This window comes from Rattus norvegicus, chromosome 1 (assembly GCF_021556685.1).
Source record: "Rattus norvegicus strain SHRSP/BbbUtx chromosome 1, alternate assembly SHRSP_T2T, whole genome shotgun sequence".
NCBI classification, from domain to species: Eukaryota; Metazoa; Chordata; class Mammalia; order Rodentia; family Muridae; genus Rattus; species Rattus norvegicus.
The window spans coordinates 95,864,980-95,890,397 of NC_141534.1; the positions used below are offsets into that span (position 1 = coordinate 95,864,980).

The 25,418-nt window shown below is 51.3% G+C and overlaps 1 protein-coding gene across 6 annotated transcripts in view; it reads right to left on the bottom strand.

The window, feature by feature from the left end:
* Nucleotides 1-25,418, bottom strand: part of Sipa1l3 (signal-induced proliferation-associated 1 like 3) — a 206,769-nt gene that overhangs the window by 41,119 nt on the left and 140,232 nt on the right. For all 6 annotated transcript variants that reach the window (XM_087653687.1, XM_087653676.1, XM_087653683.1 and 3 more), the window contains 4 exon segments: nt 18,759-19,335; nt 12,650-12,924; nt 9,171-9,422; nt 6,012-6,149 (listed from right to left, as the gene is read on the bottom strand). In XM_087653687.1, coding sequence (XP_087509813.1) covers nt 6,012-6,149; nt 9,171-9,422; nt 12,650-12,924; nt 18,759-19,335 — 1,242 coding nt within the window.

Sequence of the window (25,418 nt, forward strand, 5' to 3'; positions counted from 1 at the left end):
CGAGCCAAGTAAAGTCTTCTATAAGTTGCCCTGGCAATGCTATTATGGAAAAGCACTAATCCAGGTGGCCTCTCATGTCCTTGGTCTGGTGTGGCTTGGTGTTAGATAGAGCACCATGAAGAGAGCTCTGCCTTTCTGCCATCAGCCTGAAGGCGAGGCCATGGCTGAGGGGACTGCAGATGTGGAGATCAAGGCTGGAGCACTTGAAGAGTGCTCCCTAAGCCTGCCCTTTCTGGGTTGCCTCTGCTACATAGAATACATTTCTGTGGCCTTTAAGTCTACTTTTGGTGTCTGTGGTCAAGTGATCTGATGACACAGGTCTTGGATGCTGTAGTTTGAATATGCTTGGTTCACAGGGAGTGGCGTTATTGGAGGGCGTGTGTTACTGTGGGCGTGGGCTTTGAGATCCTCCTCCTAGCCATGTGCAAGCCTGTCTTCTCCTGCTTCCTTTGGGTGAAGATGTAGAACTCTTAGCTCCTCTAGCGCCATGTCTGCCTGGACACTGCCAGACTTCCTACTGTGATGATAATGGACTGAACCTCAGAACCAGTGAGCCAGCCCCAATTCAACATTGTCTTTTACAAGAGTTGCCTTGGTCATGGTGTCTGTTCACAGCAATGGAGACCTTGACTAAGACAGACATGGAGGGAGTGCTGAGCCTCTGTGACCCATGTGATGCTCCTCACCTCTCTGGCCTTCACTTTGGGAGGGGACACAGGAAGGAGAGATGAGCTAAGGCCCTCGACACTCTAGAGTCACTGCCAGCTCGAAGACACATTAGAGCTGGGCCTATGGAGACCTGGTCGAACTGCTAATTCAAGCTCCTGACAGACACTGGATTTTCTGAAAACTCAACTCCATGCCCCTGTCAAGAAAAGACAATCTCCTTCCTAAGACCCCTCCTCGGCCTTAAAGTTCTTCCAAAAGAGATGGAGACACAGCACTAGAGGATCCAAGGGTCCATTCTTTTGTGGTTTTGTTTGTTTGTTTTTGAGACAAGGTTTCTCTGTGTAGACCTGGCTGTCCTGGAATTCACTCTGTAGACCAGGCCAGCCTCCAAGTCAGAGATCAGCCTGCCTCTGCCTCCCACGTGCAGCCTGGGCCATACAGAGAAACTGTGTTTTAAAAACAAAACCAACTAACCAACCAACCAACCAAATGAACGTTCTAAAAAATGTAAGCCGTTTTCAGGGCTGGGGTGCGGTTCAGTAGGCGTGCTGCTTGCTAGCACGCAAGGCCTTGGACTCATCCCGCAGCACCACGTATGTCTGTGTGACACTGTACACCTATAATCTCAGCGCTCGGAAGCCTGAGGCAGGAGCTCGGGGATGTCCTGGCCTATGTGCTGGTTTCCCTGAGCCCCTGAGATGAGGCATGGGGACACGGATATGAATGAGAAAGCAAGCCAGCTGAGTACCAGCATGTGTCTCTCTGCTGCTTCAGCCCACTGCGGACAGGCTTTCCTCACCAGGACTCACTGCACCAACTTAGCACCAAACCGAGGGAAGCCCTTCTTCCCTGAAGCTGCTTCCTGTCAGTCATTTGTTCACGGCACACTATAAGTAACCACAGTGCTGTGATAGTTAAATCCGGGTGGCTTAGGGTCTGAGTGTGCTGGGGATACCTGGCCAAGCTCAAAGCCAGGGAGACAAGGAAATGCAGAGCCATGAATCACAAAGGCCAGGCCTGCGGTACTGGAACCCCGAGAAGAGAGGTGTGGGCTTGGAAGAGCTAGAATCACGGGGGAAGGTCCCAGGGAGGCTGACCCCCACCCCATGAGTGTGACGGTGGGCGGTGTCTCCAGGGGACCATGCACATGGTAACGATCTGGAAATGCTCAGAATTCTTGGAGCGGATGACCTGGGTCAGCCCCTGCTAGTCTCAGGCTTGACTGCTGTCCAGACTGCTTCCTGGCACAGACGTACTAGCCAAGGGGATTCACTTTGCTGAGCCCCAGCTTTACTTCTGCAAAGTGGGGATAATCAATTATGTCACGAGGCTGCTGGAAGACTCCCTAAATCAGGCATAGGAGATGGCAGAGATCAGAGAACTTGGAAAGAAGACACACAGATGTGTCCAATCCCTCCATTATTTTTGCTTTAAGTAGCGAACGCAATGCAGAGGAGGAAGGCATCAGAGGCGGAGGAATGGCTGGAGCAATCAGATATTCTTGACAAAAATGGAAACTTGACCTAGACTTCTCACAGAAACAAAACCAAAACAATCAAGGACACTGACTGCACTGGCATCCACACTGGGTTTTTTTGTGAGGCTGAAGCAAGAGGATCTCATTGTAAAGTTCTGCCTGGGATATAGATGGGCAACTTAATGAAACATTGTATCAAAATAAAATAAAAAGTAAGAAAAGGCTAGAGATGCAGCTTATCAGTACAGCCCCCTGCCTAGAATCCGCCAGTGAGGGGCTGGGGGCGTGGCTCAGTGGTAGAGCCCCTGCCTAGAATCCCCCAGTGAGGGGCTGGGGGTGTGGCTCAGTGGTAGAGCCTCTGCCTAGAATCCCCCAGTGAGGGGCTGGGGGTGTGGCTCAGTGGTAGAGCCCCAGCCTAGACTCCCCCAAGGAGGGGCTGGGGGCGTGGCTCAGTGGTAGAGCCTCTGCCTAGAATCCCCCAGTGAGGGGCTGGGGGTGTGGCTCAGTGGTAGAGCCCCAGCCTAGACTCCCCCAAGGAGGGGCTGGGGGCGTGGCTCAGTGGTAGAGCCCCAGCCTAGGATCCCCCAGTGAAGGTCTGGGCGTGACTTAATGTTAGAACACTTGGGTAGCATTAGAGAGGCCTTGGCTCAGTTTCCACTATGAAGGGGAGATAGGTAAGAATATCAAGGACTTAAAATGCCTAACAGTAAAATGTTTGATTTATATTAGGAGAAAGAAGGATAGTAGAAAATGTTTTGTTTTAAGAAAGACCCTATGAGGGGTTGGGGATTTAGCTCAGTGGTAGAGCACTTGCCTAGCAAGCGCAAGGCCCTGGGTTTGGTCCTCAGCTCCAAAAAAAAAAGAAAAAAAAAAAGACCCTATGAAGAAGACGAAAAGAAAAACTGACAGCCACTCATACAAAGGGCTCTCGAACACTGCAGAGCACTGAGTGAAGTAGAAACCAGGCAAAAGACAGACACTTCGCTGGGGAGGATATGTGGCTGGCAGATCAGCATACAAGATGCTCGGCATGGTTGGCCCTCAGAGCAATGCAAATTACGGCGACAAGAGACAGCACCGTGCACCCATCAGACACATGGCAGTTAGACCGTGGAGACTGGATTACGCATATGCTGCGGGTGGGGACGTGAGACGGACGTACCACATGGCAAGCAGCTGGACTGGGCACTGATCCCAGGAGAATGGAGACTTGTTTCTGTGCAGAAAATGTGTGTGCTTGAACATACATGTTACATGTTCACAGTCTGAATATTTATAATGGCCCAAACCCAGAAACCCCCATGTATTTTTTATTTGGGTAGATGGTTAACCAACTTTATCAATTGGATGCACCTTCTCTTAAAAAAAAAAAAAAAAAGAAAAGGGCTGGAGAGATGGCTCAGTGGTTAAGAGCACTGACTGCTTTTCCCGAGGTCCTGAGTTCAATTCCCAGCAAACACATGGTGGCTCACGACCATCTGTAATGGGATCTGATGCCCTCTTCTGGTGTGTCTGAAGATAGCTACAGTGTACTTATATACACGAAATAAATGTTTAAAACAAACAAACAAAATAAACCCCCAAAACCAAACCCACCACCCTGCAAAGACACCCAAAACAACAACAAAAACCCTGAAACTTTGTTTTATGAGTGAGTGTTTGCCTGCAGGTCTCTGTCTCTCTCTCTCTCTCTCTCTCTCTCTCTCTCTCTCTCTCTCTCTCTCTCTCTCTCTCTCACAGGTGCCTGTGCCTGTGGAGGTCAGAGGAGGGATCAGTCACCTGGAACTGAAGTCACACACAGTTATGAACTGCTCTGTGGGTGCCAGGAACTGAGCCTGAGTCCTCCTCGAGATCGGCCGGTGCCTTAACTGCTCCCTCACTTCTTATTTTTGAGAGGTGGTCTTACTAAGTTGTGTAGGCTGGCCTTGAGGTTACTCTGTCCCCCAGGTTAGCTGTGACCTTTTGACCCTCCTGCTTTTGCTTCTCAGTCCCACCCCCACCCCTTTTACTGCCTTACAGTGTAGGGTGGCTGGGATTGCAGGCCTGTGACACCAGGCCCACCACTATCACATCTGGTGCCAGCCAGTTGCTGCCATTTGCACTCTTGGTCCTTACTGAGGCCCAGGTGTCGTCCCAGCAAGCTACACATTCTGGAATCTTCTTTGCCTCTCTTTCATCCGGCCATTTTGCTCATTCCTGCTTCTTCCTCTCTGTAACAAACTCCCATCAATGTCCCCTGATTCAAATGCCCTATTCCTGGCACGGTTCTCCTGATGGGGCCGTGTTCCCCTCCTCTGTTGATGTGCTCCTCAGTTGTGCGGCTTGTGGGATCTTTCTAGCACAAGCAAGGGGGGACAACAGAAGCCCCAGCAACCGAGTAGGTGGGACATTCCTCTTGGTATTTTACACACCAGAAGCTCTTGGGACTGTGTTCTAATGAGGGCTGCACAGTGGCCTCTAAAAGGTAGAACGAAGGGTTCCTCTCCCCCTTGACTTTCTAACTGAGGCTTAGCATAGCCTCCAACATGGCGCAGAGTGGGGCTCTCAGGGCACTGCCTACCAGTGAGGACAGAAACTCCAGGTTGGGTCCAGGAGTGTGTACTTGGATCAGTCCTCCTTGGGTGAGAACCTCAGGTGTGTTGGCCTGGTCCCTGGGCTAGAGGTGAGTGGTTTTGCTCCTTTCTGTCATCATTACAGACCAAGAATTTGCCTCTTGTCAGCCCCAGTCCCCTGTGCTGGAGACATGGACCACCCGGCAAGCTGTCAATCTGGGAACAAATTCACACTCTCATTTGTGCATATGGACACGGGCTATGCCCTAGTGGCTGGCCTCTCTCTATCATATGTGGCATGTCCCTGCGACTAGCCTCTGTCTGCCTGTCTTTCTGTGTCCTCTGTCTCCTCTTTCCCTCCACTTCCTCTTTTTTATCTCTCTTAACTGGGCTAAGAGAATGGAGGTGGATTGTGGCCACCATCATGTCAGGGACCACAGAGGGAGCTGAGGGGCAGGGCTGATTGCTCCCTTCCTTGGGGCAGGCTTCCAGGAGGAGCATGGCTCAGATTAGGAGGTTGGCCTCTCTGAGGGGTTTCCAGCAAGGAAAACCCCGGGGCACATGAACAGAGTACCTAGAAACCTGAAAGGAGGTGGCTGGTGGGCTGCTATGTGGCATTCATAGTGACTGTGGCATTCCAGGGCCCTTGGTCAGGGCCGGCGAGGGGCAGATCTGAGGGCCAGCCATGCCAGAGGAGGCATGGGTCAGAGTCTGGGAGGCTGAGCAGACTGAGCACAGTGGTGGTGGGGGAGGGGCAGGAGGGATTCAGGATGAGGCTCACAGCTCTGCCTGGTCCTGGTCACATCTCATAGGGACTTGAATGGTGTACTGTCCAGCCATGGAGATTTAGGGAAGATGGCTTACACTGCCAGGTTGGAGTTGGCTCTCAGGGGCAAGTTTGAAATTGGAAAGACCATATGACCTGGATAATACTGATGGCCTGGTTTTGGTGTGTGGGAACTAGAAACAGACGAATGGGATGCTAGGGGAGAGGATGACTTTGCTCAAAACACCAAAACCAAAAAAAAAAAAAAAAACCCAACAAAAAAAACCCCAAGACCAAACAAACAAAACCAAGAGTCAACCACAGGCTCTGCCAGATCTGCTTAGCTCTGATTTCTGTTCTGTTTCTTTGTTCTAAACTTTAAGGAGACAATGGCCTGGTGGTCATTTTCTGACCTCTTGGGGATGGGGGTGGGGTCCATAAACCCGTGACATGGCGGATGAGATAGTGAGGTGCCTTTCCTAGGAATAAAAACCTGCAGCAGCAATCACCAGATGACATCATTTCGAAAGCAAGGGGAGACTCTGACCTTTCAGGAGACGGCTTGTATCTGGCGTAGGTGGCAGAGCCTGGGGTGGAGAAGCTCCCAGAAGGCTGTCGGTAGGGAGGGACTCTGTCGGCCCCTGCTGGTGATGCTGCAAAAGGTGTCTCTGGGAAGCTGACAGGCCTGGAAAGACACAGGAGTGGGGACAGAGGCCGGGTAAGGAGGCATTCCTGAGGAGGGGAGGAGGAGGGAGAGGAAGGAGAGGAGGAGGAGGGGGAGGAGAAAGAGGAAGAGGAGGAGGAAGAAGAGGAGGAGGAGGAAGAGGAGGAGGAAGGGGAGGAGAAAGAGGAGGGGGAGGAGGAGGGAGAGGAAGAAGAGGAGGAAGAGGAGGAGGGGGAGGAGGAGGAGGGAGAAGGAAGAGGAGGGGGGAGGAGGAGAAAGAGGAGGGGGAGGAGAAAGAGGAGGGGGAGGAGGAGGGAGAGGAAGAAGAGGAGGAAGAGGAGGAGGGGGAGGAGGAGGAGGGAGAAGGAAGAGGAGGGGGGAGGAGGAGAAAGAGGAGGGGGAGGAGAAAGAGGAGGGGGGAGGAGGAGGAGGGAGAAGGAAGAGGAGGGGGGAGGAGGAGGAGGAAGAGGAGAAAGAAGAGGAGGAAGAAGAGGAGGAGGAAGAAGAGGAGGAGGTGGGGAAGGAGAAAGAGGAGAGTGGGAGGAGGAGGAAGAAGAGGAGGAGGAAGAAGAGGAGGGGGAAGGAGGAAGAGGGGGGGGAGGAAGAGGAGGGGAGGATGAAGAGGAAGAGGAGGAGGAAGAAGATGAGGAGGGGGAGGAAGAGGAAGGGGAGGAAGGAGGAGGATGAAGAAGAAGAAGAGGAAGAAGAGGAGGAAGAGGAGGAGGAGGAGGAGGAGGAGGAGGAGGAGGAGGAGGAGGAGGAGGAAGAGGAGGAGGCGGCTGCATACAACTACAACAGACCTGCCCCTCAAGTCCAGCCAAGTTCTGGCGGCTATCCACTCCTTGGATCTGCATGCAAGGGAGAGGGAAGAGGGGAGCCCCCTCCTCCCTCTGTGCTCCACACTCAGCTCTGCAGCTAGGACTGCCCCTGGAGCCAATTCTCTGCCCTTTCCTGGGAACAAAGCTGTTCCTCTGCCCCTTCATTTTAGGGAAACTTAAATATGTGTGTGTGTGTGTGTGTGTGTGTGTGTGTGTGTGTGTGTGTGTGTGTGTGTATTTAATTTTTTAAGATATATTTACTTTTATTTGTATATGACTACTTTGCCTGCATGTATATATGGATACCGCATGGGTGCCTGATGCCTGCGGAGGGCATCCGCTCCCTTGGAACGGGAGTGTAATGGTTGTGAGCTACCATGTGGGTGCTGGGAGCTGAGACCGGATTCTTGGCAAGAACAAGTGCTTTTAAGCACGGAGTTATCTCTCCAGCTCCCTTACTTATTTACGTTTGAGACTTAGTCTCACTCCCAGCTCTAGCTGGCTGGGAACCCAGGACCTAGGCAAGGCTGGCACTGAGCTCACTGAGGTCTGCAGCTTGGCTTTTGTTACTTCGTGGGCTCCTTTTTCTTCCATCCTTCTCCATCCCTTTTAACCTCCTAACACTAGGTAAGAAAGAAAAAAAAAAAGGATAAAGAAGAAAGGAAAGAGGTCCCTTGATAAAGTCAAGGGTCACGAAGAGGGCAGTCCTTAGACTACTTCCTGCTGATTATAGCCAAGTTTGATCTTCACCATCAAGATACCAAATTTCTTCTTTTTGTTATTTCTTCTTTGCACACAACTACTCAACAAACTGCAACCAACAACCAATAACCACTCAGGGGGTTATATACCCCTGAAAAGTCTCCAGAATTCCAAACAGCACACTTGCAGAAACTCTCTGCTGCTGGCAAAATCATGCCTCTGCTAGGGCACGAGGCAAATCACAGTCAGCTGCTGTGGACGATCTGAAGCAGCCCCATATCCCACATTTGGGAATAAAACAAAAACATACAATAGTTGTGTGTGTGTGTGTGTGTTTTTAAGAGACCAAAATCCCAAAATTGTTACTACAGAGATCCAGCTGCCTCTGCCTCCCAAGTGCTGGGATTAGAGGTGTGCATTGCCTTGTCTGACTATTTTTATACTTATTTATATATTTATGTATTTATTTATAGAACGGGGCAAGACCGAGGGCCATACGCACAGCATGCTTTATCTCTTAATATATAATGCATCCAAGTGAGTATTTCAGCTGGGTCTGCCTGGTGGTCCAGACCTGTAATCCAAGTTACTGAGCGGTCTGGAGCAGGAGGCTTTTCAGTTTAAGAACAGTCTGAATAGCATAATGAGATCCTGTTCTACAGAAAGGGGAGTGAGCTGAGGATGTGCTCAGTGGTAGAGCGTCTGCCCAGCATGCCTAAGGACCGAGGTTCAACCCCCAGTTATCCATAAACACAAAATAGTATAAACTAAATACCAGTATCAAAGTCCCTGAGGCGACTACCAGCTCAGGGACTTGATAGCGGCTATGAGATCCACTTTTGTGGGTCTCCCTTGGACTGCTTCCCAAGAAGCCAGTCCTGCAGGTTTTATTATTGGCCTTGGAAAAAAACCTTTTTCCAACCTCCTATAGAGAGAGTTTTCTGTCCCTGTCCTGGGCCCTTGGGCCAGCGCAGGAGTGGGGAGAGAAGGAAGAACTGATGGGGAGGGCAGACAGAGACGGAGGGATAAGACAGGAAAATGGCCAGGCAAGGTGAATACCTTTAATCCCAGCACTCTGAAAGCAGAGTCAGGGCAGCCTGGTCTACAGAGTGAGTTCTATCTAGGACAGCAAGGACTACACAGACAAGCTTTGTCTCAAAAAGTCCAAAAAAAAAAAAAAAAAAAAAAAAAAAAAGAGGGCTAGAGACGTGGTTCAGTGGTTAAGAGCACTGACTGCTCTTACAGAGGTTGAGTTCAAATCCCAGCAACCACATGGTGGCTCACAACCATCTGTAATGGGATCTGATGCCCTCTTCTGGTGTGTCTGAAGACAGCGACAGTGTACTAACATACATGAAATAAATCTTTTAAAAAAAGAACAACAACAAAAAAAAAAAAAGAAAGAAAGAAAGAAAAGTGACAGAGGGGAAGAGGAAGAGGGAGGGTGGGAAAAGCAGAGGGGGGGAGGGGTGGCTCGTGGGCAGGTGGGACAGTGGACAGCAGGTGTCCTGGGGGTCCTTACCTCTTGCTGTGCAGTGGCTGGGACTCCCGGAAGGGCACCCCGGGTGTGTGCTTCGGGAGTCGGCTCAGGGACTGGGCATGGCCGGGAGTGGCAGGGGTGGTCCACTTGGTGGCTGGCAGGGAGTTGTGGGAGGCAGGCCCGCTCCACTGCCAGGGAGCGTTGCTGCGGTAGGGGGGTCGGCCCCCAGGGGTGGCGGCTTCCGACTCCATCTTGGGTTCCGACGTACTCATGTCATAGGTCTCTGGCCACCCCCTGGAAAGACAAGTTTATTACTTGTAAGCTCTGGGCCCGCTAGCACACGGGCCTTCTGCTGGAGAGGGATCAGCTGTCCTGCTTACAGTGGGCCAACTCCAAACGGTGGTGATTCATCTTAAAGCCTGAGAGGCAACTTTCAAATTAGGCCTGAAGCTTACGCAGGGCTATAACCCCTAGACCTGAATCTCTTTTTTCCTCCAGGTCTTGGCTTCTCTTCGTCCCTTCCCTTTTCTCTGGCTCAGGCCTCTAGTTGGCCAGTGTTTTCAACGAACCAGCCCCTCCCAACACCCCAAGCAGTCCTTTGGGCCGGAAAAGCCAATGCCCTCAAAAATCAAAGGACAGTCCCTGCCTTGTTCCCTAGAATCTCAGATGCTGATGGAAGGGAGGCAGGTGACCTACTTTGCAAGGTGGCTTAAAAAAGGAGAAAAGCACACGAAACCCAGAACCCTGGAAATAGACGCAGGCCCGTGTCTGGCTGGCACACGCACCACAGTGCAGAGATGCAGCTTGGGGTGTGGGGACCCAAGCTGGGCAGGCAGCTTTGCCATCGCTGCCACAGTGTGCCACGCAGCACGGGAGGGAGCCCGAGCTTACAGAAGGCTAAGCTCAGGGAAAAATCCTCCTCTTAGATCACAAGGGCCAAGCTCTGAGAGGCAGGTCCAGAGGATCTCATTCCGACGTTCCTATGGCCTGAGACGCGCTCGGGCCTGGCTGCAACAAAGCCATGTCACCTGAGGGCCTGAGGGCGTGTTCCTGTCCCAGGCCCTACTCAGGGTACCTTTCTGCAGTTGTGTGGTAGAGCTGATGTTCAGCGTTCCTTATGGCTGTTTTGGGGATCAGAAGCCCCCAAGCACCAGGTAGGGAACAATGGGGATGCACCCCTCTGACAGAGCCACCAGATAGGCCAGGCTGGCAGAGGTGTAGGAAGGCCACATAGCCTGAGATTGCTCTGAGCTCTGAGCCAGGCAGAGCTCACCCCTGGATGCTGGGCATGAGCATGTGATCCGTATCCAACCAATCGGGAACGCCTCTCATCCCAGACAAAGTGACTAGTGTAGGACTGTCACGGGCTTTAGCAGTTCCTGTCAGAGCAGTGAGAGCAACCTGGGAGACACTTCTGGAATTACTGGGGTAGGGTGATGGCTTATAGGCCATTCTGCTGTGCTCCTCCCGGGGACCTAGTGGCGCCTTATGTCATCGCTTGCTGCAGCCAGGTGTGATCTAGGCGCAGCAGTGTATAAAAAGGACCGTTTGCTCCCCTGCACCCTTTCTCTCTTTCTGTTCCCATGTGCTCCCTGCTGGCCTCTCTGTGTGTCCTTTCTGTCAGTCTTTGTGTCCCTTTTTTGCCCTCATGGCTCTGCTGCTGTCTGTCTGCCTCTACTACTTCTTCAGGCTCCCTTCCCCTCCCCTTCCCCCAAATAAATGTCACATGGCTTGATTTCTCAGGGGGACGGACCCTCAGGCATCCCCTGACACTGCACGCTGCCGCCGCACAGCCGTATTATATTTTACAACAGGGCAGTATAAAGATCTATTTTTGCCATCGTTGCTATGCTGGGGAGACCCAGTCCAGAGCTGTGTTGTTGTGGTGGGAGACTGACTGAGAATGACAGCAACCAAGCTCAAGACCTTGAATTCTGGGTCCTCTGGCCTCCACTTCCCCAGTGCTGGGATTGCAGGTGCATGCCACTACATCTGGGTCATGCAGCGCCGGGGGAACCGAACCCAGGGCCACGTACGTGTTATATGAGCACCCTACCATAGCCTCAGCTCCAGTGTATGACCTTTCACAGCTAAAGACACTGAGCTGGGCTGGAGGCACATGTCTTTTTTTTTTTTTTTTTTTTTTTTTCTTTTTTTCGGAGCTGGGGACTGAACCCAGGGCCTTGCGCTTCCTAGGTAAGTGCTCTACCACTGAGCTAAATCCCCAGCCCCGGAGGCACATGTCTTTAAACAGCACTAGGCGCGGGGGCAGGTGACTCTGAGCTCGAGGCCAGTCTGGTCTATATAGCACTCCAGGACAGCAGGGTTACATAGTGAGACCTTATCTTAAGGAAACAAAACAAAAGCCAAAACAACCGACTGAACAAAGCAAGCGACATCCGTGTCATACCCAGAAGTCAGCATTCCACGCCGCTCCCTCGCCACCCTCCCTCCAGCTCTCACACGTTGTCTGCCCCCTCGTCCATGCTCCCAGAGCCTTGGAGAGGATGCCTGAGCGTTCAACAGCCATGCGCCCTCTGTACTGTGACCAGTGTCTGCAGCCACCACTGTCACTGTAAAGAGAGGCTTCTGCAACCAAAGCCGACAGCGCCACCACCCACAGGCACAAGCAAGGTTATTCAGAAGACATTTTGACAGGTCCATCAGGCCCCTACAGCAAACAATAGCAGTAGCGTTCTCCAGTGGGGCCTCTGGCCTTCCAAGCCAAGGTGGATTCCCTTCTGTGGAGCTGGCCTCAAATTCAAATCAAAGCCACTGCCTGCCCCATGCCCACCCCTTCTTGAGACTGGATCTTTCTTCAGAGTTGAGGCTGGCCTCGAATTCAGGCGCACCCCCCCCCGCCCCCAGCCCCCAGACCTTGTGTGTCTACTTCTGGATCTATCTCTCCCTGTAGAACACAAAACGGCTTACTCTGCCCTGTCCACTGTGCCAGGCCTAGCACTGCAAACGGAGCTTGCATATAGCACGGAGCCCAATAAATGTCCCCGTGTCCTGCTGTTTTCACACTTTGTATGCCATCTGGAAAAGGTGACTACTAATGTATGTAATGTAATGGGTGCTGGGGAGGTATACACCGGGGACTAACATTGAGAACCAGTCCCCACAAGACCCTCATTTACGCCACTCCCACTGTCATTAGCCCTCTGAAACAGGGCTTATCAAAGCGGTTCTCAACCCGGAACCCTTTCTCAGGAGTTGCTTAAGACCATCAGAAAACACAGATATTACATCGTGATTTATAACAGCAGCAAACTTACAGTTAGGAAGTAGCAACAGAAATAATTTTATGGGGTGTGTGTGTGTGTGTGTGTGTGTGTGTGTGTGTGACCACAACACAAAGAGCTGTGTTAAAGGGCTGCAGCATTGGGAAGGTTGAGAATCACTGACTTATAAGGTTCCTTCACTGGGGTCTTGGGTGACTTATGACAGGGGAACCCCTTGCAGTCATCTGGAAGCTGCCAATCTTGTCCCCTACCTGCCCCCCAGGGTGATGCTCTTACCGTCGGGGAGTGCCGTCTTCAAAGGGTGGGATGATGACCACCTTCACGGTGACGGAGGTGCGCAGCAGGTCGATCATCTGGTCGTGGCTTAGTGTCACCACGGCCACCTTGCAGATCTCTACCAGTCGGCTGCCTTGCCGGAGGCCAGCCTGCCAGGCAAACCCATAGTCCTCCACTTCAGCCACTGTCCCATCGTACTTCACGTGGAAGCCCAGCTGCCCCAGCCCATTCCGCCGCAGGGTCATATCCACCGTCTCCCAGCCATTGGTCATCACCTGTGGGAAGTGGGAGGGATGAGTCTCAGCTGTTTGGCTCAGAGGCGGGCTCTGAAGACCCCTGTCCAATCAGTCCCCTCTGAGAGGGACTGGCAAGTCCCACTTGCCTTCGAGGTGTCACCAGGATCCCAGTCTGGGCAGGAAATATATACATACCACTCTGTGTAGCCATGAACTGTATTCTCCAAATATTCCTGTTTCCTCCCTCTCCTCTCAGCCCACTGTGGTCAGCTGTGCGAGCTGTGAGCTGAGCAGTCCTGGCCTTTTGGTTGGGGTACTAACTAACTGATTGATTGATTGATTTTGTGGCACTAGGGATGGAATATAGAATTATGTGAATTCTAAGCAAATGTTCTACCACTGAGCCACACCCAGACTCTCATTGGTGGGTTCTGGGCAAATGCTCTCACCACTGGACACCTTCAACTCCTTACTGGTAGGGTGCATGCATGCGTGTGTGTGTATGCCCAGACGTGTGTACGTACATGTACACAGAAGACATCAAGTGTCCTCTCTGGATCTCTGATTACTCCCTTGAGGCTGGTCTTTCTCTGAGCCTAGAGTTGGTTGCTTTTTAGTTAGGACAGTGGCTAGAGGAACCCACTGATTTGTCTGTCTCTCATGCCTAGCGCTGGAGTCCACATGGCTATGTGTTATGTTGGATGCTGGAGCTGAAACCTCAGGTCCTCACACTTTTACAGACGTTCCCACCACACCGAGCCATCTCCCCAGTGCCCCCAGCCTTCTCTGTGACTTTTAATTTTGAAGCAGGGTCTCTCCCTGAATTGCCCAGGCTGTTCTTAGACTTGTGTTTTTCCTACCTCAGCCTCCCTCACTGAGGCCTGGGTGAACATTTAATTGCCGATGTGAGACTGCATGGGCCTTTTTGGGTTCTGCCATGGAGACTAGTAATGTTCTAGGTACGGGAGGCTGTCTAGATGGCTGGAGGCCCCAGAACTAGAAGAGGGTTGGGCAGAGCCCTTGGTCACTTGGATAACCGTGTAATATGATATAAGCCCTTGCTGTTTTAACCATGAGTGTGTCCTGACCTGCACAGTGGTCCTAAGCATTGCAGTAAGTAGGGAGTGTGGTAGGCTGCAGTGTTAGGTGACCGTCACTGGCTTGGGGTCTCATGTCACATACTTCCACTTGGTGGCATTGTTCTTGGAGGCCCAAACCTCCCAGCATGGGGCAGACCAGGTCACACAGGCCTTATTTCTCATTTCTTTCAGCTTTGCTCATGCGTGATGCCTTAGTGCTTATACATGAACGTCAGACATAAATACATGCTGACTGGAAGCCCCAGGGTCTGCCTACCATTAGTGAATCTTCTTGGGACGCCAAAAAACCCTTACCTTTGCTATGCTACCAACCTGCCAGGTAGGATGTGGTCACTGGTGCTACAGTGGCCCGGACAGAAAGGACATCACCAAGCCTTCTGCCCTTTTCTTTATGTATCTCTGTGTGTGTGTGTGTGTGTGTGTGTGTGTGTGTGTGTGTGTGTGCGTGCATGCGTGTGCACACACAGGTCAGGGGAGGACAGTGAGTGTGCTGAGCTAGCCTTTCCCACTTTATTCCCATGAGACAGGCTCTCTTTGAACCAGGCTAGCTTTCTGAACTAGACTTGCTATCTGCAGCCAGCAAGCCCCACCAAACATCCTGTTTCTGTCCTCCACGTTGGTGGGGTACAGGTATGTGCATGGCCTCACTTGGCTTTTTATGTGGGTGCTGGGGGGGGTTGAACTCAGGTTGTCCTCAGGCTTCTGTAGCAAGTGCTCTTACTCACTGAGAGCCATTCTCCCCAGCCTTGCCAACCACTCTGAGACTGCACTGGAGGTCCACTCCTCAGGAAGGAATGGTCATAGCCTACGGTTTGGGCGGGCATAAGCCCTAGTGGGAAAGCTAGTTTGCTAAACGGAATGCAATGTGCCAGTCAGATTGCCATCTAAACAGTCATGGTCTCGCCATCGATTAGTACTGCCACCAGCTTGGTCACACATGCTTCCTTCTGTAGTGGTGTCTTGTTCTGGGGCTGGGGAAAGCAGTGGCGGTGTTAGCTGTAGGAGACTGGATGGCGGTTTAGACTACGCCGCCTACCCGCTCTTCCACTTCTACTTTTCCAATGTGTTTTGTGTTTTGAATGAGGCTACCCTTTCCTTTCATTAGGATGATCACTACTCACTGCTTGGGGAGGCCACTTCTGCAGGGCGGACCTCCTCACAAGCCGGGGTGCTAGGGGACAGTGCCTGCAGTCCATGTGGGTGTGTCACTGACGGGTGTCATACTTGTGCTCCTTTGACCCACCTGACCAGCTGACAGCTGACCGCGTCTGTGTACCTGGGGACCCACTCCATGTAGACTCAAGGTCTAAGGGAAAACAGCAGCAGCAACAAAGCCCAACGCACAGTACAGAAAAGAAGGCAACGAGGCAGATGTGGCAAATGGTTGGAGCTTACTGGCAGGGTCTTCAATTCCAGACAATGAGACCACAGGGGACATGTGACCAAAGGCTTGCAGGAAGGGAGTGACTAGGCCATGCTGCGGCCAGAGAGTTTCAGTAACAAGGGATTAGAGTACAAAGGCCCTGAGGTCGTACACCTGCCTGGCAGGTCTGTGTGTGAGGAGCAGGGTGCGGTGGGAAGCGGCTCCTAGAGGGATTAACAGGGAGTGAACGCACAGGCCGCCTGCTTTGTCTTTCACCTAGGGGAAGATAGGGTTTGGAATACAGGACCCAGGTGAATAGACCCCATGCTGAGGTCAGATCACAACGGAACAAAGGGAGAGAGAGAGAGAGAGAGACAGAGAGAGAGAGAGAGAGAGAGAGAGAGAAGGGGGTTGTGTGTGCATGTGTGTGCCGTGTGTAAGTGCACCATGCACACATGTGTGTAGGCTCCTGCATTAATGTATGTGTGCATGTGTGTGTATATGCACCATGCACACATACGTGTGTAGGCTCCTGCAATAATTCGGGAGAGGCTAGGCATGGTGGAGCAGGCCTGCAATCTTAGCATTCCTGAAGTTGAGGTAGAAAACCACAGCTTCGAAGCTAGCCTTGGTTACATTATGAGAACATGTCTTAACTCTCCCCCAAATCCAGAGCCATGGGTGGCTTGTGTTATGGGGTAGGTATGGATGGGAGCGGGAGAAGCAGCTTCAGGCTGCTTGAAGGTGGCGCTGACAGATGGGGTGTGGATGTGAGAACAAGGGGGTCCCTGGCCGATTACAAGTTCCCTGACCTCAAACAAATAATGGACTTGGCCTTTCTGAAACAGGAAGCATGGGAGCATGGGAGAAACCACAGCTTGCAGTGACTGTGAGGTTTCCGGGGTCACTTGGGCAGCCCTGGGAAGATTCTGAGGAAGCAGCTAGAGACCAGTCTTGTGTTCTGATCGAGAATGTCGGGAGGCAGAACAACTTGGAATCAGAGGACAATTCTGCTACCCGCAGGCCATGTGGGCACATGTGAGTATGTTCCTCTCTGAGCCTGAGTTTCTCCATCTACATCAAATGGAGAGAACAGCATTTAAGCTGGCAGAGGACGTTTGATTGATCCGCGTTCGTTGAATGCCTACTGGATGCCTTTGTAAACTTAAGTTTGAGATCAGAAGAGATGTAGACCCCTGGGGTTCAAACCTTACTTTTTCATCAGAGTACTAACCAGGCCCAACCTGTTCAGCCTCCCAGCTCATACAGATTGGATATGTTTGGATTGGCCGTGCTGTGAACGGGACCCCCCTTTCTGTCAGGCGACTGACACACTAGCTACAGTGGTTTCACGAAGATGTATGAATTGTGAAGTCAGGCAAGCTGAGATTGGAGTTTAACCAATCCCACCTGATTTAACAGAGAGTGATGCTACAGGGCGAGGTCATGGCCAAGCAAGTCGAGGAAGCTCGCCTAGGCAACGTTAAGTCACTGATACTTTAAAACTTTCATAACATATATATAATAAAATGAAATAAAAATTTGCATATTATATAGGACTCCCCCCCTCCTTCCCTCCCTCCCTAAGTACTAGAGACTGAACTGAGGCCCTCAGGTGTGCTAGGCAAGTGCTCTACCACTGAGCTCTGTCCCCAGCACTGACAGGATGACTACTCTTTCTGTTTCCCAGTAGAGAAACTGAGTCACTATGATGTTTAAGGTTGCCAACCTGACTGGGAGAAGGGGTTACCTTACCTGTGGGTAATGACTGTGATTCTGCTAACTAGATAGAAAGATCTGCCTACAGCGGGTGATGCTATTCCCTGCGTCCCCCCGCCCCCAATATATTATCATAGCTACAGGATCACACAGAGTAGAGTCTAAGTGTGTCTGGTGGTCACGCCGCCAGAAAATGACAATACTGGTGGTTTGAAGCCAGTCTATAGACCCCATACTCTTAACCACTGTGGGTACGGCTTTCTCTGGCATGCTTAGCACGCCGCTACCGACCAAAGACCTCAGAGCTGACCCCAGTGCACTCTCTGTGCAGTTCAGGTTCGATCTCAGCTCTTCTCAACACAATGTTCCAGGCTGCCATTACCACTCATTTGATGCTAATCGACCGCTCTTGGTTAGGCCAAGCGTTGAGCTGTCCACAGGAAGGAATTAAGACTTTTTAGCCCTTAATCTGACCCTGCCTGGTGGTGCTGGAGATGAAACCCAGGGTCTCAAACATGCCAGGCAATCAGTACTCTAACATCAAGCTATATCCTGACTCAGGGATTAACTTCTTTGTTTTATTCTGAGACAGGATCTTTCCACAAGCTCTAGATGTCCTGGAACTCACTCTGTGACCTGGCTGGCTTTGAACTCACACAGACCTACTTGTCGCCTCCTGCTAGTCCTGGAATCAAAGCTGTGCACCACACAAGCAGGGTGAGAATAGAATCTTCATCGTATTTTATGTCCTTGTCTTTTATTACAGAAAGTCAAACCATTCATGATCATTGTGACTACTGGTAAGAAACAGAACCCAGTGTCTTTCTTTGTATTTTCTCATTATTTTTTATGTTTCTTGCCCCTCCTCTATACTTTAATGGTCTAAACTGGGGTAGGCAACCTTTTGATATCTGATGTGGTGGTATGGTCTACAAATGTTCTGGACCACATTCATAGCTATCCTGGTTTATGTGGGGCTTAAGGGCCACAGGTTAGACCAACCTGGTCTAGAATCTTTTACGTAATTTTCACTTTTGTAAAAGTGTGTGTCTGTGGGCCGGTATGTGCATAACAGTGTAGGGACTTGGCACCCATGGAGGCCAGAGATCGGAAACCTCTGAGGCTGGAGGTACAGGCAGTTGTGAGCTGCCCGATGCAGACGCTTGGAATTGAGCTTAAGCCCTCTGCAGGAGCAGCACAGGGTCTCAACTTCTGAGCCATCTCTCTGTCTCCAGGAACCTTTTCTTCTATTGTAATTCTCCCAGAGAAAAGCTCTCTCAGTTTTGGTACTGGGAAATGGACCCAGGCCTTGTCAAATGCTCTGCCTCTGGGCTTATTCCTCCAGCTCCTCTGAGACTTTCAGTGTGTTTACACTTGCGTGTTCTACCTACTTTCAGGGGGTTGGTTGGTTTGTTTTTATCCTTCTGAGGGGAAGGGATGGTTACCACAGACTGGCCACATCTTCTCCAGAGCAATGGGGCTGAAGGATTCACCAGACTCTGTGTGTGTGTGTGTGTGTGTGTGTGTGTGTGTGTGTGTGTGTGTGTGTGTGACAAAGACCGAGACAGAGAGTGAGTTCTGATTCATAGGGCATGTTACGCCTGACTGCCTGGGCCAGGGAAGGTATCACAATCCTTCTGGAACCTTCTGCCAAACATGCAAGACACCCACTATTGCGCCCTCTTCCTTACCTTTAGCCTCTGGACAATGTCCCTGATGTCCTCCACAGAACCCTCTGCAGCCTGTAGAAAGATGTGGTCCCCTCGGCCGTAGAAGATTTTTATTGTGGAGGAGTCTGGTGTCCAGCCAATGACATCCCCACAGTAGCAGTTGAATACCACCTCCTTGGTGCGCAGGTCCAGGAGCACTACAAACTCGTTGGAAATCCCCAGAATGCAGTCGATCTCTGAGCCCTGGGCGTAGTCCTGAGCTGCCACTCGCCAGGCAACGGCCCCGGCACTGTGCTGTTCTGCTCCTGCCCTGGCCTTCGTCTTCTCCTTTTTCTTGGAGGTCAGGGAGATGAGGTTGAACTTGCCGGAGGAGTCAATGGGGGTGTTGGAGACACAGTTTTCAGCGAGGTCCTTCAGGTACTCCTGACGGGTCCTGGTGGCCATCGTATGGAATTTGTCAGATTTGTGAGCAGCGTTCTCAGCATTAATTACCTTGGCTAGCAAAAAGTCTCTGAAGACATCAGACTTGCGGAATGTGGTTCCGTTGGGGATTGGGGGGCCAAAAGGAGGAGCGTCTTTGGATCGGGTCACGGCCATGCTGAGGAGGGAGAAACCATTTAGAGGAGGGGTAAAAAAATCCAACTTCTTAAAACTGATAGGAGATATACTTGCAACCCCAGCACTTGGGAGGTAGATGAAGGATCGGGAGTTCAAGGTTGGTCTGGGCTACTTACAACTGTCTCTAGCCAGGGTGATAGCAAGCCAGGTGTGGTCAGCCTGGTCTACAGAGTGAATTCCAGGACAGCCAGGGCTGCACATGGAAACCCCATTCCCACTGACACCCACCTCCCCACCCCAAAAAAGGAGATAAAGCGCAGATCTTGTCTCCTTCCTGTCTGCCATGCTGGAAATGGAACCATGGAGCTAGGCGAGTGCTCTGTACTGAGCCATATCCTAGCCTTGGGGTTTCTTTTATGAACAGAAGCATATATCTAATCAATAAATGGTTAGTCAATTAGACTGGAAAGTTAAAGAACACGTATATATATATAGTATATATACATATGTAAAAAAAAAAAATATATATATTATACACATGCATGCGCACACGCACACAGTGCCGGGGATCAGACTTGGGTTTTCACATACTGAACAAGTGATTTACCACTGAGCTGCATCTTCCGCCGTCCTTGGTTTTCCTAGACAGTCTAATGATGAAGCCCAGTTGACCTTGAACTTGAGACACCCCATCTCAACTTCCTGAGTGCTAGGATTACAGCTACAGCTCCTGGCTCCAGTTACTGGCTTCACTTACTCTTGTTTTACATAAACTATGTGTTAGATTACGGTTTGGGGGGGAAAACACCAAACAACTTTCTGTCCTCTCTACTCTCTACTGTCCTAGTCAGATGCGAGCTTACTGCATGCCCGCTGATCACATGATTTGATTTGGCCGACGCCTTTATAGGAGGATGGAGGAACATGTGCTTCCGTACTCTTAAGCTGCAATGGCATGGATGGGCCCTGGGGAAAGCCCACTGCTCTTAAGAGGGTGAGGAAAATCTGGAGCCTGCTTGGACACGAGCTGATTCTAAGGGAAAGGTCTTTCCCTGTGGGTTGAGACCCCTTGGTGGGGTGGTGCTGGTGCTGCTGAGTAACTCTTTCAACAGAGGCTACATATCAGATACCCTGCGTATCAGGTATTTATATCATAATTTATAACAGTAGCAGAATTACAGTAACGAAGTAGCAACGAAATAAGTTTATGAGCTGACACATGAGCTATACTAAAGGGTTGCAGCGCTAGGAAGGCTGAGAGCTGCTGGTCTAAGGCAGGGGTCAGAGCTGCAGTTCTTGTCGGGCACTGTCAGTGTCGGGCTAGTTGGCTGGCCATGGAACACGTGTGTGCGACTTCGTGTTTTAAAAACACTTACTTGATACTAATATACATTGTAAATCATATCAACAAAGAATTTGAAAATCTGTGTGGTGGCACATGCTTATAATATAAAAACTCAGGAGGTAGAGGCAGGAGGATCAGGAATTCAAGGTCATCAGACCTTTTCTCAAAAGGAATAAATAAAATAAACAGACTACAGATTATACACTACCCTATGCGACCCAAATACAGCCCAATGCCTGCAGGCATTTTGGTTGACCTCTCTCTACAGCACTGTCCCTCATCTTGACAGGGAATGGGGTAACATTCACCCATCTGCTTGACAGGGGCTTCCTGGATGCTCCTCTCAGCTTTCGGATACAGAGATCCTGGTCTTTCCACAACTGCTAACTCAGCACACGAATAAACAGACACTGATGAACACAGAGTGGTGGCCAGGGCAGGACAGAAGCTCCTGCTTTGGACAGCAGTGTCTGGGGGTGGGGTGGCGGTGGGGCTGAGAAGGTGACAGCTAAGACCCCAGAGTCGGGGAAAACACAGCAGACAGAAGGAACAGCATGTGGGGCAGCCCAAGTGGGAAAGAGTACATGCAGGAGGCAAGCCCAGGCCAGAGCTCAGGCGACAGGGGCATGCCACACATGGCCCTGGAGGTGTCTCACACTTCCCATCTGCCATCTTCCCATCTGGGAGGAAGGCCTCTGTACCTGGGGTCCTACAGGCACAAGCTTCTAAGTAAGTCTGGGGAAAGGAGCCACTGGTAAGAGGAAAGATGCTGGGGTTCACCCACGTGCCACCTAGTGATGTGTGGAGAGGCCATCTTCCGTCACTTTGTGTATTGTGTTGTCTACTGATGACAGGGTGTAAGCATGCCCTGCAAAGCCTATGCAATGGTTGGTTTAACCATTAACGCCATATTCCCTGCTGCTAAATACAACTGTATTCACCTTTCTCCTTTCCTTCCCGCCAGGCTGCGACAGTGGCGGGGGCTTTGGCTTGATACCTTAGTCACAGCCACGGCTCTTGCTAGGCAGCCCCTTTCTCAGAGCCACAACTCTCACCAGCTTCTAGAAACTCCTCTCAGGCCCCTTGGTTTATGGGGTGGGCGATACTGGTTCCTTGCTGCCACTAGTCCTGGATACGGCAGTTCCCTGCTGTCCCCTGAACCATCCACACTGAGTCTGTCAAGTCCTCAGTGGTGACAGCAGTGGCTTCTGCTTCTCTCTGACTCCATGACAGAAAAAGATGCATCTGCAAAGACCACTGTGGCCGCCTCAGATGCACTGAGCAACCAAGGAGCCCCAAAGGTTAGCCTGAACCCTGCCTTTCATTTCCATCATCCTAGCAGTGTCCTTCCCAAGTGGGAGGGCCCCACATGCCCGCCAATCCGGCCTCAGTGGGTTCTCCAGCATCAACCCAGGCACCCATTACTATGGTGTGTGGATAAACACTGGGAGAAGAAAATGTATTCCACCAATAAGCAAGGGTAAGTGTGACCACAGAGGGTAGTGACAGTGCCCTAGCCAGGTCAACCAGGATCGCTGTCTCAACTCTAAGGGAGCTCTGCAACTTCCCCTGGCATTCAACTGCTCGCTGACAGGCTGGCTTGCCTCACATCCTGACTCATGATTTGGAGTCATGAGATTGTAAGCTGCTGATGGTTCTGGACAGCTGGAACGGCTGGCTCCTCAGTTTTAGCTGGAGGGGCTAGGCTTCTTTACAACCCTCAGGCTCAGGGAAGATGCTGGTGGCCATTAAGGAATGGCACAAGCAGAAGATGTGTGGCCACCAGGCCTCCTTGTCCTCTAGAGCTCAGCAGGAGCTTCTAGGACATGTGCAATTAGTCATTCAACTGTTGTTCTCTCAGGGCCAATAGCGTGGATCACCGGCCTTTCAAGGTCCTCTGATGCATTAGCCGGGCATGGTGGTACACACCTGTAATTCTGCCACTTGTGACAGAGAAGCAGGAGTCCAAGGCCATGATTGGATACACAGAGTTTGAGGCCATCCTGGGCTACATGAGTACATGTATATGCACGCACGCACGCACGCACACACACACACACACACACACACACACACACACACACACACGCATACACATGGTCCAATGGGGCCAGGAGGGAGGGTGGGGCAGGCTGGCCTCGGTATTCTCCTCAGAGCTGGGGGAGGCACTGAGGGTAGGTCTGCCCAGAGAGTGGGTGCCTGGGAATGGGTGAGGCACAGCTGTTGTATTACTAACATTTCCTTTCTTTAAAAAAATCTAGAAAAGAGGAAACAGTGAGGCAAGGAAGGCAAAATGCTAACATCTGTTAAATCTGCTGGCGGGGCACATGATCCATTATTTCCTGCACTTTTCAGAATGTTTAAAATATGGCATAATAAAAATCTTTCAAAATTAAATCGTGGGGGCTGGAGAGAGGGCTCAGTGGTTAGAAGCATGGACTGCTCTTCCAGAGGCCCTGAGTTCAAATCCCAGCAACCACATGGTGGCTCACAACCATCTGTAGTGGGATTGGATGCCCTCTTCTGGTGTGTCTGAAGACAGCAGCAGTGTGCTAGTAACATAAAAAAAAAAATTAAATCATAAGACAACAGCAACAACAAACCTCCCCAAACTAAGAAGGGCTGTGTGTCAGGAAGAAGTCACGCTGGAGAGCAAGCCTGAGAACCCGGGAGGTGGGAGGCAGGAACAGGCTGCTGGGACTATAAGGTAGGGGAGGAAGGCACAGATAGGAGGACAAGCACTGAGTGCAGCAGTGTACCCCTATATTCCCTACATTCGGATAGCTGAAGCGGGAGGATCACATGTTTGAGGCCAGCCTGGGCTATATAGTTGAGTTGCAGGCTAGTCTGTGCTAGAGAGCAAAATTGCCTCAGAAAAGTCAAGGGCATGGCTGGGGCTATAGGTCAGAGGCACAACACATGCCTAGCATGAGTGAGGGCTGTGTCCAGGAGACACACACACACACACACACACACACATACACCACACATACACACACGCACACCACAACGGCCAACCCACTGTACCCCCAAGCCCCAAAGAAATCCTGACTTAGGGGTGCTTTGACACATTAAGTTTGTCATGGTGCCTCAGGTTTATAATTCCAGTACTTGGGAAGCTGAGGCAGGAGGATGACTATGGGTTTGAGGCCAGTCTGAGCTATAGAGCATATCTGAGACCAGAGTGGCTATGCGAAAGTCTACAAAAAACAATACAAACCAAGCCCTAAAAATAAAGCAAAACAAGGGTTTAATGGTAAAGTGCTGCCTAGCGTGGACTCAGCCTGCATTCGATCCCCTATCCTGTGCCACTCCCCTGCCAAAGTAGAAAGGTCTGAGGATAGGGGAGAAGGGCTACCTGGCTACCTCAGCCTCCCTGCTGACTCTGAGACACAAGCAGGCTGCTTGCTCTTCCCTGGCACGTGTGAGCATCTGTTCTCTGTCACCTGGGCTATCTTTCAGGTGTGGAGAAACAGCCAGCATCCTGCAGCTGCGACAGTATGTTCCAGTAACGAGGGGGGTGGCCTTGGGCCAGGGCAATGACTGATGGTGCTGGTCCCCAGCAGCCACTGGGCAATTCGTCCCACACAGCAGCTCACATCAGCTGCATGCTAACATCAAACTATTAAATACCTCCAGCTCTCACAAGACCAAGTCTACCAGTGTACATGGGCAGGGGCCCTTGCGCCCCCACTTCCACTGCAACCATTTCCTAGACAGCTCCATGCTTGATGGTGACTGCAATGAGTGCAGAAATGAGGTGACTGTCCAGGCGCCAGCAAAGCGTCCCAATGCCTGTCCTTGGAGGGCAGTGGGAAACTGTCACGTATCCACTTGACAGAATTCTGGAATGCAAAGACCTCGGAGACTGCTGAATGGAAGCCCCTAGGCTCTAGAGCAGAGGCTCTAGCTAGCCAGCACTTGTGCTGACAGGGAACACTATGTACAGGGACTAGAGACATAGAAGCAGCACTCTGGTGAGGACGGCTGTGCGGGGGAGGGGTGATGCAGCTGCACGCCCGCCCTCCTGTAGTCTTGGGAAAACAGTATACCTGTTCCAGTCCCCACAGCCTGGGCCTGGGCTGCTGGGTTCAGTGCTTCTGAGGATCCAGCTCTATCCTGCTCCTAGTCTCCAAGGGCTTCCCCTTTAGGTTCTGGGGACAGCCACTAACGTGGGGTAGCCCTGCTATTGCAGAGGGTAAAGAACAGGCTTGAGGCCTAGGTTACACATCTATGTGGGGACTAAAACCTCCCAATTCAACATGCCTATCATCCTAACATTCAGTCAGGAGGAATGTGAGTTTGAAGATAGCCTGGGCTACATAGTGAGACTCTGTCCCCCAAATCTTCTCAAACCATATTCCCCAACAATACCATAAGCAGGGTACCCATGTAGGTGGTCCCAGAGAGCCTCCACCCCAGTTTCGTCAGGGTCTGACTCCAGGTCATCACCCCCGTAGCTCTCTGTTGTCACGTACAACGCCAGGCCAGGCATTTAGCTCCCAGAGGCACCTGACTCCGGCCAGGCCAGAGGGTCCCCACAGAGCCTCTGCTCAAGTCCCAGTGACTGACTGGTGAGGTTCTTTATCTCTTTCCCTCATTGAGACAGGGTCTCACGTAGTCCAGGCTGGCCTTAAACTTGATATACGGCTGAGGGTGACCTTGAACTCCTGATTCTCCTGCCTCCACCTTCCAAACACTGGAGTCACAGGAATGCACCACTGTGCTTGGTTTACGTAGCACTGGGCATCAAACTCAGGACTCTGTGCGCTAGCTAT